The sequence below is a fragment of the Festucalex cinctus genome, chromosome 4, assembly GCF_051991245.1.
Source record: "Festucalex cinctus isolate MCC-2025b chromosome 4, RoL_Fcin_1.0, whole genome shotgun sequence".
Taxonomy (NCBI): domain Eukaryota; kingdom Metazoa; phylum Chordata; class Actinopteri; order Syngnathiformes; family Syngnathidae; genus Festucalex; species Festucalex cinctus.
Genome location: NC_135414.1, coordinates 25,527,037 through 25,540,767, shown reverse-complemented (window position 1 = coordinate 25,540,767; position 13,731 = coordinate 25,527,037). Strand labels below are relative to the sequence as shown.

General features: G+C 37.9%; 1 protein-coding gene across 1 annotated transcript; it reads right to left on the bottom strand.

Moving 5' to 3' along the window:
* Positions 1 to 28: 28 nt before the first annotated feature.
* kif28 (kinesin family member 28) lies at positions 29 to 13,588 on the bottom strand. Its single transcript, XM_077518457.1, has 27 exons — positions 13,535 to 13,588; positions 7,756 to 7,950; positions 7,186 to 7,236; positions 6,940 to 7,092; positions 6,825 to 6,860; positions 6,570 to 6,689; positions 6,384 to 6,491; positions 6,127 to 6,281; positions 5,945 to 6,056; positions 5,810 to 5,877; positions 5,540 to 5,682; positions 5,348 to 5,469; positions 5,179 to 5,269; positions 4,367 to 4,427; positions 4,168 to 4,291; positions 3,969 to 4,104; positions 3,761 to 3,879; positions 3,341 to 3,448; positions 3,152 to 3,244; positions 2,931 to 3,071; positions 2,788 to 2,858; positions 2,510 to 2,644; positions 2,268 to 2,434; positions 1,988 to 2,082; positions 1,606 to 1,738; positions 1,410 to 1,543; positions 29 to 1,343 (listed from the first exon to the last, which is right to left on the bottom strand). The coding sequence occupies exons 1-27, from the start codon at positions 13,586 to 13,588 to the stop codon at positions 1,185 to 1,187; spliced, it is 3,084 nt and encodes a 1,027-aa protein (XP_077374583.1). The 3' UTR covers positions 29 to 1,184.
* Positions 13,589 to 13,731: the final 143 nt, after the last annotated feature.

The following is a 13,731-nucleotide window of genomic DNA, read 5'->3' as shown; positions in this document are numbered from 1 at the left end:
TTTTTTTTTAAATCCAATTATCACGTGATTGGCCCTGATTTTCGATCACGTGATCGGATTGGGACATCGCAATAAATTCAAGAGTGTCATGAAAAGTTGAAAATGTAAATTATTTCAGTTGTTGAGTTCAAACAGTGAAACTTCAGAGTAAAATATTTTACCATTTTTGCAATGTATCCCCACGGGACAGCTAACAAAACCCCAAATACCTTTTTAAAATTACATATGTAGTTTGTAGAGATGTGTTTTAAATTGGCCTCCTGAAAAGTATTTTTCAATGTGTTTCAACGAGTTTCACTTTGGGAATTAAACCGGCAATAAATTGACTTGCTGAGATGCACCTGTATTGTTTTTTTTTCATGAAACAGGAAACAGTGCAACTAGTTGACTTCTACACTTTGAAATATTTAAGCCACTGAAGTCTGTTTCATTTGCTACTCTGACACTCTACATGTTGTAAATAAGACTTTTCGTTCATGTGAACCTACCTCGCGTGTGATCAGCCTTTGTGTGCTCCTATTGAAAGCCTCATTTTCCTTCACGTAACACACACACACACACACACTTTATGACTGAAAACCTTCTCAATCTTCATCAGTAACAAATTTGCCTTCTGCCTCTCCTGCCTGTAAACGGACTCTCACTCGTCTTGTTTTGGGCCTGCAACGAGCATCTGTGTTCTTACAGATCTTAGAAATGAGAAGTTATTGGTGAGCACAACATGGACAGATTAATTTAAAAACTCTTGATTACGTTTACATGAAGATGTGAGGCACAGAAATGTTCTGTTCCAGTTGTCATTTTGTGATAGAACTCATGTGTGCAAATGTGGTGGCATTAAATGTTAATGTCACAATGGATCCGGTACTTAATATTGTAAATGAAAAGCCTCAATTCTGTTGGTGTTTTAATTTATTTGCAGTTTCCAACTGCTTTTAACTACTTTTACATGCAGTCTAATAAACTTTTTATGGACTTTAATACGGTATTTGTGCTTTATTATCTGTGTTTGTGTCCTCTTATCTTACAGAAATTTTTTTGTTTTTTTTTTAATACAGTTTTTGTGTCCTATTGAGATGTTACATAGGTTCAACAATGCAGGTTTGCAGATAAAAATCATTTCTTTCCCCATACATAATTGGTTTTATCTAATCCAAAACACACTTAACGAGAGCATCCGTGAATCAAGACCAGGTTCCCGACCGTTCCCGCTTGCGTCGGACGATGGCGGCCACGTCGTGTTTGAGAGTGGACACGCTTTGTTCCAGCTGCTCCGAGAAGTCCTTCAGCAGACCGCTGTGCTCGTCCACGAAGAGGCGGAGTCCCAGCAGGTCGCACGACTCCTGCCAAAAAACTAGCTTGAAGCGACCGTGTTGAAAAAGAAAAGTACACAAACGTACGGTACGTACGCTGGCCCGGCGTCTGCGCAGACTCTGCAGCTGAGCCTTGACTGACGTCATGTTGTGGTAGAACTGCTTGAGCGAGCGCGCAAACTCTGCGTCGCTGCTGGGCCGAACCGAGCGACCCCGCCCACTGTCGCCGCCTACAGGAGAGATGTGACATTGCAGAACCAGACTTGCAGTTTTTGTAGTGATCGTGCTTTACCATTGGATGCCATGTTGAGCTGTCCTCTTAAACGTCGATTCTCCTTCATCAGGTTGTTGTTAACTCGCTTCTGTTCTTCGAGGTCCCTCTGAAGTCTGCTCAGGGAACTGTTCGGCTCGTCGCAATCTGCAGGCTGCATGTGACATGTTAATGCTTCATGTTTTTATAGTAATTGTTCTCATTAGGCTTCACTGTCACTCTCACGAGGACAACGACTATGCAAAATTGATAAGCTGTAAAATGGCAACAATATTGTTTTACTATTATTTATAAAATGCATTCAAATTAAGGATTCCCGCTCCACCTGCAGTTGAGGAATAAACACCCCCTAGCCACTATTTGCTGAAAACGCGTAATCAAATCATGCATAAAATAAACTCACAATAGTATTAGCAATGCCACTCTCATCGACGATGAAAATGCCCTCTGTGCTCGCTCTAGTGCCCTCAAGAGGTGATACCAAGCTAGTGCAGCCGTCTGGGGGAGAAAAAAAGTCAGTAGTGGTATACTGAGCAAGCATTAAATCTATTTTTGTTAGTATATATTGTTTTACGAAGAAAATGAAGGAAAAAAAAATCCTCTTTTGAATCCTCCCCCAAAATATGGATTGAAAGTAATTTTTGCGTTTCCCGCGCAAATCATCCGCCTCCTCGCGCTGACACCTTGAAGCCCCCAAAGCTCCAGAAGCACAGCGCTGCTCTGAAGGTAGTCGAGTAGCTGCTGGGAGACGTGAAGGGAGGCGAAGTGCACTTTGTGATGCAGCACGGGGTTGACGTGGTGCCACGCAGCCGGCGTGTACAGACGACAGCCGCTGTCCAAAAGACTGAATCTGAAATGACGCAAACACAAAAATAGAAGCAAAATATCTAGCCATCTATCATCCCTCCAGCTACAGTCTCATCACCCGATCTGAACTCCTCGATTGCGAGCGTCTCTGATCCAGCGCAGACCGAAACACTGCTCCACGACCAGCTGGGCGTCGAGACGGCGGCCGAGCAGTTCGGACGGGTCGATGAGGATGTCGTCTTCGCTCAGAGGCCTGAAAAGGCGTGAAAGGCAAATTGAAGGTTGGGAGTTTCTTGGTAGTTAACTTCCACTTACGATTTACAGCAAAGAATGTTAAACGTTACTCTAAACTAATGGATTGTTTTCAAATTTTGGTCGTGTTTGTGTGTGTTGTACAATCCATCCGAGGTGCAAGGAATCAGCTTTGCTTGCAGAATGGCCTCCTCACTACCTTCGGACCCGAGCACCTTACACATAATGGTGTCATCAGTGTCATGAAGGCCCACATGGCTGCTAATCTGTGTGAATGTGTATCGTACCTCCAATTGCTCATCCACAGGAATTCGAAAGGCCAAAGATTGCAGCCAGAGGTGAGCGGTGCCCAGGAGCAGCGGCTTGACCGGATCCCAAAAAGGGTCTTTGTCTCTGGGCAGGGCAGCAGTGGCGAGGCCCTCTCCTGTCTGTCAGCATTTCAGGAAAGTCGAACGTTGAAAGGTGCTACATGAATAGAATTCATTTTCTTCTGAAAGTTTGAAATTACATGTTGGCCTTTCATCTCATCCAGATGCTGCTGGTAAATTTCTTCCATCAGGAATTTGCGGTTCACAAATTTGGCCTTGGACCAAATCCATACCTAAGTTGGAAAGATAACTTTACTGAAACTTCGTTTCAAACATAAAAATAATACATGCATTTATTTTGCTTAATAGCAAGTGAGAGATGTTGAAACCTGTTTGGTGTGCTTTGAGGTGACTCGACAAACGATCTCTTTCTCCAGGTCGTGTCCTTTTGAGTCAGACAGCACCAGATTCTTAATCTCCAGTTTGAACTCCACACCCTGCAGGCCGGACATGGATTCATCTATTTCAGGAATTCATTTCAACAAGTCAAACTCATACTGTATACAGTGGTGGTGCCTTGACGTAAGAATTTAATTTATTTGTGTCTAGGAAAGACTGTATATTGTCTGTCTTATGTATGAAGTAAAATATTTCCTTTTTCCTGATCTTATGTTTTACAATTTCATTGATTAGCTCACAGTGATTTAACAAATCGGGAGTTTTATTCTTTTCTTTCTTTCTTTCTTTCTTTCTTTCTTTGTTTTTTTGGAGCTGCACTTGTACTGCTTTTTGATGCGTTTGTTGGTTACCTTATTGAGTTCTTGGCTCATCTGGTTGGCTTCAGCCACCAGAGGCATCAATTTGATGTAGTCATAAAAGACGGCTAGCAAACTTGGATCCGTTTGACAGGAATCTGTGCTGCTTTCTCCTGAACATAACTGGACTTTAGTTACGTGTTTACTAACAAAAAAAATAGAAATAATAATGAACTTTTTTGTTTTTAGGGCTGCGTCTCACCCAGGTGGAAGCCCTCAGCGGCAGCCAGCTCGGACAGGAAGTAGTCGTAGTCGTAGCAACTCCAGTCGTTGGCAACCCTCTCGGACGGGAAACCGATGTAAAGGTACGTGCAGTTGGACCCGAGAATCAGACGGTCCTAAAAAGAAAGTCGTGAAATCATATGAAGAAAATTGTTGGCGCCCTGCGTGGTGACGCCCACCAGATGCTGCAGCTCAGTGGTCTGAGAAACGGCTCTTCCATTGACGGTCACTTTGGACCCCGTCAGTGGGGTTAAAGTTACTCGCCGTTGTTTGTTCTTCAACACAAGATGGCGCTGCTGGATCCTGACACACAAACACGCAACGTACGCACTTTGTGTGTTTTAAGCCAGCTTCAGTGGATGTAATCATCATTCGTACCCCAAACCCTTGATGGAAATGGATCTGGGGCTGCCTTCGTTGAGGCCGATGTCCCATTCTCCTGAAAGAACGAGACAGTCCATTGCGAAAACAAAAGTGGTACAGTCAGGACAGGTGAGTAAGAAGGTTGCTCCAGAACCGTGATATTGTTTGTTGATGTAGCTACAAGTGGTTTGGGTTGGAAATACAACTATTGAGACTCCGGTCTTGGAACTTTTTTGACGAACCTTACATCGAAGCAACAAAAATTAGCCTAACAACAGCTCGTATATTGAAAAACTAAAAAATAAGGCACATCATTTTAAGGTCTCACTGTGTTTGCTTAATTTTTGTTTTTTTGGGGGGGGGAAGGCAGCTTTAGTTATATCTATAGCACATTTCATACGCAAAGTAAATCAATGTGCTTTACATGATTAAGACGGGTACATTTTTTCTTAACAATAATGTTCTCTGCAGCCCCACCAGTCTCAACATGTCATTCTGATTAATATTACATTTGTGGGATGTGAATTAAGCAGCAAAATCCACCCGTTTTTATCCATTGCAGGGAGCAGCCATTTTGCCACATGCCGTCACCCAAAAATTACATCACCGTTGCTCAGTGCTCAGGTAATGGCATTCACTGAAATACTTTACAATTCAAAAGTGTATTGTGTTTTGATTTTTTTTTTTTAATTGAAGGAACATTTTAAAAATAATTATTAATATATTTGTTATGCCAATATACTAAAATACTAAGTATATTGTCCTTTTTTTTGTTTTGTTTTTTCATATTATCGTCAGACCTTCTAGATATAAAACGTATTACTGACCCTCCTGGATGAACAGCTTAACCACACCAGACAACTGAGCGTCCTCATTGATGTTTAGGATGTAAGGATGCATCTGCATCATTCTTCTCTCCTGAAACACACCCACATACACGCATACATCAGAAACAGGACGGGAGTCGTCATGACGTGTGCGTACGTGTACATGTACCTGTGTAATGCTGGCATACTGTTGCTCCCAGTCCCTAAGCGCCTCCTGCAGATGTTGCTCCCATAATGTGTGAATGGTTCTAATCTGGAGCTCGTTGTGTGTCAGCAACTGACGGATTTCCTCTGAGCATACACGTATTCGCACACACTATGGAATTCTGTCGTGATATAGTCAACGGGCCAGCTTCCTTACTGGTTTCATCATTGGCGCTGCGTCCATCCTGGCCCAGTCGACTCAGCCGTTGCATCAGTCTGGCATTCTCGGCTTTGAGTTCTTTGACCAGACGCTCCGTGGGGCGCTCGTTCACCACTGGACGGTTCTGGATGTGCTTTGCCCTGAAATACGAAAAATGAACAAACTAGTGTTCAAAATTCAATGTTGACTAATGCAGTTGTTATGTGTTGAAATCAAAATACTGCAGTTGTACTACTAGGATTTATTTTTATTTTTTTGTCATTGTACCTCTCAGCGTAGCGAAGTGTGGACAGAGACTCCTCGTAGCAGATGTCAGCAGGGCTCAGTGTGGCAATCTAAAATACAAACATGAATTTTTACCCACCTGAGCCCATATTAACAGTGATTACACGTCAATGTCACCATAACAGTGCGGCTGTTTCCTCCCAGAGCAGATTGCAGCAGCTTCGTGAGAACTGAATCTCTGTACGGAACATGCACCACCTTCCTCCCCACCGCCATGTCAGCGAGGGCGCTACAAGAAAGAAGACGTGCGTCAACAAATCGATTTGTATGAAATGACTGAACGAGTGAGCGGAGCCTGCCTGATGACGTTGCCCAGAGTGGTGAGACTCAGGTTGATGGCCGTGCCCTCTTTGAGACGGTCGGCCTCGGACGACGCCGATCTCTGACGCTCGCTTCCTGCCAGGTCCACCAGGTTAATGTTGGACTGTTTGGTGACGCTCTCTTTCGACAAGATCTTCACAAGGAGTACACAAAAAACTTGCCTCAGTCACCAAGAGAACAGTTGGTAACTTGGAAATTCTATTTCCCAACTAATCCAGAGATGAATGGATGTCACCTGTTTGAGCTGTAGCAAAATGAGCATATGTGAGCGGCTGCTGTTTGCGTTCATGTGCGTGACCGCGCTGGTTCTGGTTCTGGTGCCTTGCTCCATCAGCTGCTCCACCTACAGCATGTTAGGAATATTACACCTTGATTTAATGTATTTATTTTTTTGCAGGAGAAGTGAAAGTGTGTCAACCACCTGTGCTGCACTATCACAAGGAACTGTACGCAGACCCTCCACATAGAAGCCCCTGTGCTGCTCCTCTCGGACCCGGAGTCCCCCAGGAGGACGAGAGCCACGAGACAGCAGGTCCACCACCTGGTGAGATGTGACGGTTCAAAAGGAGGTCATTCATTAAGTTAAAGATATTAAGAGGAAGAAGAAAAGAATGCAATGAGAGAACAGTAGGATTCACAGTGACAATGTTCAAACTATAGTGCTGTCAAAGTTTACCTGTTCATTGTAGATTTCCAACATACTGAAGAAGACCTGTGAGTAAGTCAAACATGAGGACTTTTAGAACAAGCGTCACACAATACTGTATGTAGATGATGTACATTATACTCACCTGGTATTGTCTAGTGTCCTGGTTTTCTTTAATGGTCTCAAACAGTCGTTCACACAGTTTGGGAACCAGGCCCTTATTTGGTCTGTAGCCCACCATTGAGTAACTCTTCCCAGAGCCTGTCTGTCCGTAAGCCAGCAGGGTGGCATTGTAACCCTGCACACGTCAACGCAGCATCTTAAATTACATTGTTGCTGTTTCTTTTCAAAATAAGAACACTATTTGATTATTTGAGAGATGATTGGATACCTGGAGCGCATTCTCCAGTATTCCTACCCCAAGGTCCTGGAACACACATTCCTGAGAGGAAATGGCAGTTAATGTTTTGATATCTTGGCACAACGGGAGTAAAAAAATAAAAAATTAAAAAATAAAATAAAAATCTATTTTCCCCCCTTTTGTTAACTTTCATTGTGTTCATAAAACTTAAGAAAAGAAAAAAGTTAGCTACCGTTAGGCTAGCTAGCGTTATCTAACTTTATCTATTAGTTAGCATTAGCTCCCATAGCTTTGCTAACTTTGCTAATACAACGTTACAATGGCCAATGCTTTCAATGAGTGGAGAGGTTTCTTTCAGAAAATTGACCACCATTTTGACTCGTGACGTCATCTCAGAATTGCACTTTCTAATCTAGGCCGACGCCAGTGTTGGCCGCGCCATCCCCGGTAGTAACTAAAAAGTTCAAATGTAACCAATTATTTAAAAAACAAAAAACAAAAAGGCACCAGAAAAATAAATAGTCAACTAAAGTTAAGTACAGATACTTGAAAACCTAAGCACAGTACTTCCCACCACTACTCTCGGGTACTCATGCTTACCTGGTCGGCGTAGCGCACACCTGCCTCCTCAGGCACGTAGAGGCCTGTGCGGTCCTGGACGACGTAGCCGCTGTGGGACCAGTAAGCGTAGTCGAAGCAGAAGGGGCGACGGCACTGAGAGTCACGTGGGTCCTGGATGGTGATGGAATTCGCTGTCATGGCAACAATGCAGCGGCTGCCCGCATCCCGCTCCCTCTGTTGATCGAGAGGACAGTGAAGGGATAGCGCAAATGCAAAAAAACGGCCTAACCATAAAAGGATGCTCACTCACTGTACTACATTTCTTCTGCATGAAGGCCCTACAAATTAACGCCTGAAAGGCTGATCCATCAGTTTTCTCTACCAATACTATACTATAGTACAATACTATGTATAGTAAGTCCCTTTTTTTAAGTCTATGTATAGTAAGGTGTGTGTGTGTGTGTTTTTTTTTTTTTTTTTTTTTTTTTTTACAGTACCACGTATAGTAAGGTGTTTTTTTTTTAAACAATCATGTATACTAAGGCATTTTTTTTAAATGACCATGTATAATAAGGCTTTTTTTTTTTTTTTTTTTTACAATACCATGCATGCTCAACTCAAATCAACTTTATTTATAAAGCGCAACCATGTATAATAAGGCTTTTTTTTTTTTACATTATTTTTTAAACGAACATGTATAATAAGGGTTTTTTTTTTCTTTTCTAAACGACCATGTATAGTAAGGCATTTTTTTTTTTTAACGCCAGTACGGCCGTTTTTTTTTGTTTTTTTTTTTTTTTTTTCAACAACCATGTATAGTAAGGCTTTTTTTTTTCTTTTTTAAACGACCATGTATAGTAAGGCCGTTTTTTTTTGGGTTTTTTTCTTCAACAACCATGTATAGTAAGGCTTTTTTTTTTGTTTTTTTAACAATACCATGTATCGTAAGGCATTTTTTAACGACCATGTATAGTAAGGCTGTTTTTTTTGTGTTTGTTGTTTTTTTTAAACGAACATGTATAGTAAGGCATTTTTTTTAAACGAACATGTATAATAAGGCTGTTTTTTTTTAAATAATATTACTACAGTAAGGCGTTTTTTTTAATGTATAGTAAGGTGTGTGTGTTTTTTTTTTTTTTTTTGCAATACCATGTATAGTAGGCTTTAAAAAAAAAAAAAGCCCAAATATAGTAAGGTGTGTTTTTTTTTACAATACCATGTATAGTAAGGCATTTTATTTATTTTTTTAACGACCATGTATAGTAAGGCCGTTTTTTTTTTTTTTTTTTAAACGACCATGTATAGTAAGGCTTTTTTTTTTTTTTTTTTTTAAACGACCATGTATAGTATGGCCGGTTTTTTTTTGGTTTTTTTTTTAAACGACCATGTATAGTAAGGCTTTTTTTTTTCTTTTTTAAACGACTATGTATAGTAAGGCGTTTTTTTTTGTTTTTTTTTTGTTTTTGTTTTTTTAATGTTTTTGTTTTTTTACAATACCATGTATAGTAAGGCATTTTTTTTTTTAAACACCAGTACGGACGTTTTTTTGGGGTTTTTTTCCCCCAACAACCATGTATAGTAAGGCTGTTTTTTTTTGTTTTTTTAAAACGACTTTTTTTTTTCTTTTTTACACGACCATGTATGACCATGTTTATAGTAAGGCCTTTTTTTTTTCTTATGTTTTTGTTTTTTTATAATACCATATATAGTAAGGCATTTTTTTTTCTTTTTTAAACGACCATGTAGAGTAAGGCCTTTTTTTTTTTTGTTATGTTTTTGTTCTTTTATAATACCATGTATAGTAAGGCATTTTTTTTTTTAAACACCAGTACGGCCATTTTTTTTTTTTTTTTTTTTTCAACAACCATGTATAGTAAGGCTTTTTTTTTCTTTTTTAAACGACCATGTATAGTAAGGCCGTTTTTTTTTGTTTGTTTTTGTTTTTTTGTTTTTTTAACAATACCATGTATCGTAAGGCATTTTTTTAACGACCATGTATAGTAAGGCTTTTTTATTTCTTTTTTAAACGACCATGTATAGTAAGGCCGTTTTTTTTGGGTTTTTTTAAACGACCATGTATAGTAAGGCTTTTTTATTTCTTTTTTAAACGACCATGTATAGTAAGGCCGTTTTTTTTTTGTTTTTTTTTAAACGACCATGTATAGTAAGGCTTTTTTATTTTTATTTTTTAAACGACCATGTATAGTAAGGCTGTTTTTTTTATTTTTTATTTTTTATTTTTTAAACGAACATGTATAGTAAGGCATTTTTTTAAACGAACATGTATAGTAAGGCCGTTTTTTTTTCTTTTTTAAACGACCATGTATAATAAGTAGGGGTGTTAAAAAAATCGATTCGGCGATATATCGCGATACTACATCGCGCGATTCTCGAATCGATTCAATAATCGGCAGAATCGATTTTTTTTTTATTTTTTATTTTTTATTTTTTTTTTTTATTTTTTTTTTTAGGATTCACACCTTGAGCATGGAAGAATGTTATATGAACGGCACATTAAGCCTTAATATTTTTATTTTAATGCTGTTCAAACATGAAACAGATTACAACCTCTATAAGACTGAAATTTCAGATAAATAAATAATACATTTTCATATAAATCTTACACTCTACAAGCTTACTGATTAGTATTTTCTAAATTTGAATGAAAAAAAATCGCAACAATCGACTTATAAATTCGTATCGGGATTAATCGGTATCGAATCGAATCGTGACCTGTGAATCGTGATACGAATCGAATCGTCAGGTACTAGGCAATTCACACCCCTAATAGTAAGGCTGTTTTGTTTTTGTTTTTTGTTTTTTTTAAACGACCATGTATAGTAAGGCTTTTTTATTTCTTTTTTAAACGACCATGTATAGTAAGGCCGTTTTTTTTTTTTCGTTTTTTTTTTTTAAACGACCATGTATAGTAAGGCTTTTTTATTTTTATTTTTTAAACGACCATGTATAGTAAGGCTGTTTTTTTTATTTTTATTTTTTTATTTTTTAAACGAACATGTATAGTAAGGCATTTTTTTAAACGAACATGTATAGTAAGGCCGTTTTTTTTTTCTTTTTTAAACGACCATGTATAGTAAGGCTTTTTTTTTTTTTTTTTTAAACGACCATGTATAGTAAGGCTGTTTTTTTTTGTTTTTGTTTTTTTTTTAAACGACCATGTATAGTAAGGCCGTTTTTTTTTTTCTTTTTTAAACGACCATGTATAGTAAGACTTTTTTATTTCTTTTTTTAACGACCATGTATAGTAAGGCCGTTTTTTTTGTTTTTTTTTAAACGACCACGTATAGTAAGGCTTTTTTATTTCTTTTTTAAACGACCATGTATAGTAAGGCCGTTTTTTTTTTTTTTTTTTGTTTTTTTTTAACAATACCATGTATCGTGAGGCATTTTTTTAACGACCATGCACAGTAAGGCCGTTTTTTTTTTTTTTAAACGACCATGTATAGTAAGGCTGTTTTTTTTATTTTTATTTTTTTATTTTTTAAACGAACATGTATAGTAAGGCATTTTTTTAAACGAACATGTATAGTAAGGCCGTTTTTTTTTTCTTTTTTAAACGACCATGTATAGTAAGGCTTTTTTTTTTTTTTTTTTAAACGACCATGTATAGTAAGGCTGTTTTTTTTTGTTTTTGTTTTTTTTTTAAACGACCATGTATAGTAAGGCCGTTTTTTTTTTTCTTTTTTAAACGACCATGTATAGTAAGACTTTTTTATTTCTTTTTTTAACGACCATGTATAGTAAGGCCGTTTTTTTTGTTTTTTTTTAAACGACCACGTATAGTAAGGCTTTTTTATTTCTTTTTTAAACGACCATGTATAGTAAGGCCGTTTTTTTTTTTTTTTTTTTTTTTTTTTTAACAATACCATGTATCGTGAGGCATTTTTTTAACGACCATGCACAGTAAGGCCGTTTTTTTTTTTTTTTTAACGACCATGTATAGTAAGGCGTTTTTTTTGTTTTGTTTTTAACAATACCATGTATCGTAAGGCATTTTTTTAACGACCATGTATAGTAAGGCCGTTTTTTTTTTTTTGTTATGTTTTTGTTTTTTTATAATACCATGTATAGTAAGGCTTTTTTTTTTTTTTAAAACACCAGTACGCCGTTTTTTTTCTTTTTTCTTTTTTAAAAGGCAAGGCAAGGCAAGTTTATTTGTATAGCACATTTCATACACAAGGCAACTCAATGTGCTTTACACGAGGAAAGACAACACATAAGCATCAAGAAACAGTAGTTAACATTCAGAGGAAGAAAAATAAATGAAAATAGGTTACAAACTAACAATAAAAAATTTAACATAAGGAAGTTTAAAATGATAATGATAAAAATAAAAATAAAAATAAAAATAATAATTAAAAAAACACTTAATTAAAGCTGTTTAAAAGTCCCTAATCAAAGGTATAAGAAAAAAGCAAAGTTTTTAACCTGGATTTGAAAGCATTTACACTCGGGGCTGACTTCACTTCTGTTGGCAGCCTATTCCATCTGTGTGCAGCATAATAGCTAAATGCAGCTTCACCATGTTTGCTTCGAACTCTGGGTTCCACTAGTTGGCCCAAGTCTGTAGATCTCAGAGCCCTGCTGGGTTTGTACTCAATCAGCATTTCTTGGATATATTCAGGACCCAAACCATTTAGTGATTTATAGACGAGTAGCAGAACTTTAAAATCGATTCTACAGCTGACAGGGAGCCAGTGTAAATCCTTAAGTACTGGAGTAATATGTTCTGATCTTTTTGTTTTGGTCAGAACTCGAGCTGCAGCGTTTTGAATGAGCTGCAATTGTCTCATGTTCTTTTGAGAGAGTCCAGTCAGAAGACCGTTACAGTAATCTAGTCTGCTGGAGATAAAAGCATGGATAAGCTTCTCTTGGTCTGCTTGAAGCATGCAGTCCTTCAGTCTGGATATGTTTTTCAGCTGGCAAAAGGCTGTTTTAGTGATGAATTTAATATGATTGCTGAAGGTCAGATCTGAGTCTATTAGTACCCCAAGATTTCGAACTTGGTCTTTAGTTTCTAAAGACAGTGACTCGAGCTGTTTTTTAACAGCAATCCTCTTTTCTTTATTGCCGAAAACAATGAGCTCCGTTTTGTTTTCGTTCAGCTGAAGGAAATTTTGGTTCATCCAGTTGTTAACTTGCTCTAGAGAATGACACAATGCGTTAATAGAACTGCTGTCATTTGGGGACATCGATAAATACAGTTGTGTGTCATCTGCATAACTATGATAGTCAACATCGGCGTTCTGAAGCATTTGACCCAAAGGTAACATATACAGACTGAACAACAGGGGTCCAAGGACTGACCCTTGAGGGACCCCACATGTCATGGCCTTTCGATCAGATTCAAAATTTCCAATGGTCACAAAGTAACTCCTTTCCTCCAAATAGGACCTGAACCATTTAAGGACTGTTCCATTTAATCCCACCCAAGTTTCCAGCCTGTCTAACAGTATATTATGATCAATCGTGTCAAATGCTGCACTGAGGTCCAAAAGACCATGTATAGTAAGGTCGTTTTTTTTTGTTATTTTTTTTGTTATGTTTTTTTTTTTTTATACCATGTATAGTAAGGCATTTTTTTTAACGACCATGTATAGTAAGGCCGTTTTTTTTCTTTTTTTTTTTAAACGAACATGTATAATAAGGCTTTTTTTTTTTGTATAATATCACGTACAGTAAGGCGTTTTTTTTAAAGCCTATGTATAGTAAGGTGTGTGTGTGTTTTTTTTTTTTTTTACAATACAATACAGTGCATAATGTCAGTTCATGATAGAGAGAATGAAAACACACTGACCTTGTTAAATGGTCGGACTCTAACAGCCACTTTGACACAGTCCTGGCCGTGCATGCCTGATGCTCTTTCTTAGTGTTGGAATGAAATAGACCAGGGTACCCCCATCACCACCACCACCCCACCCCAAACACTTGTGTCCTGTTACATGCTGCATAATGAGACACTGTAATGTGCAGGAAATGAAATGCCTTGAAATA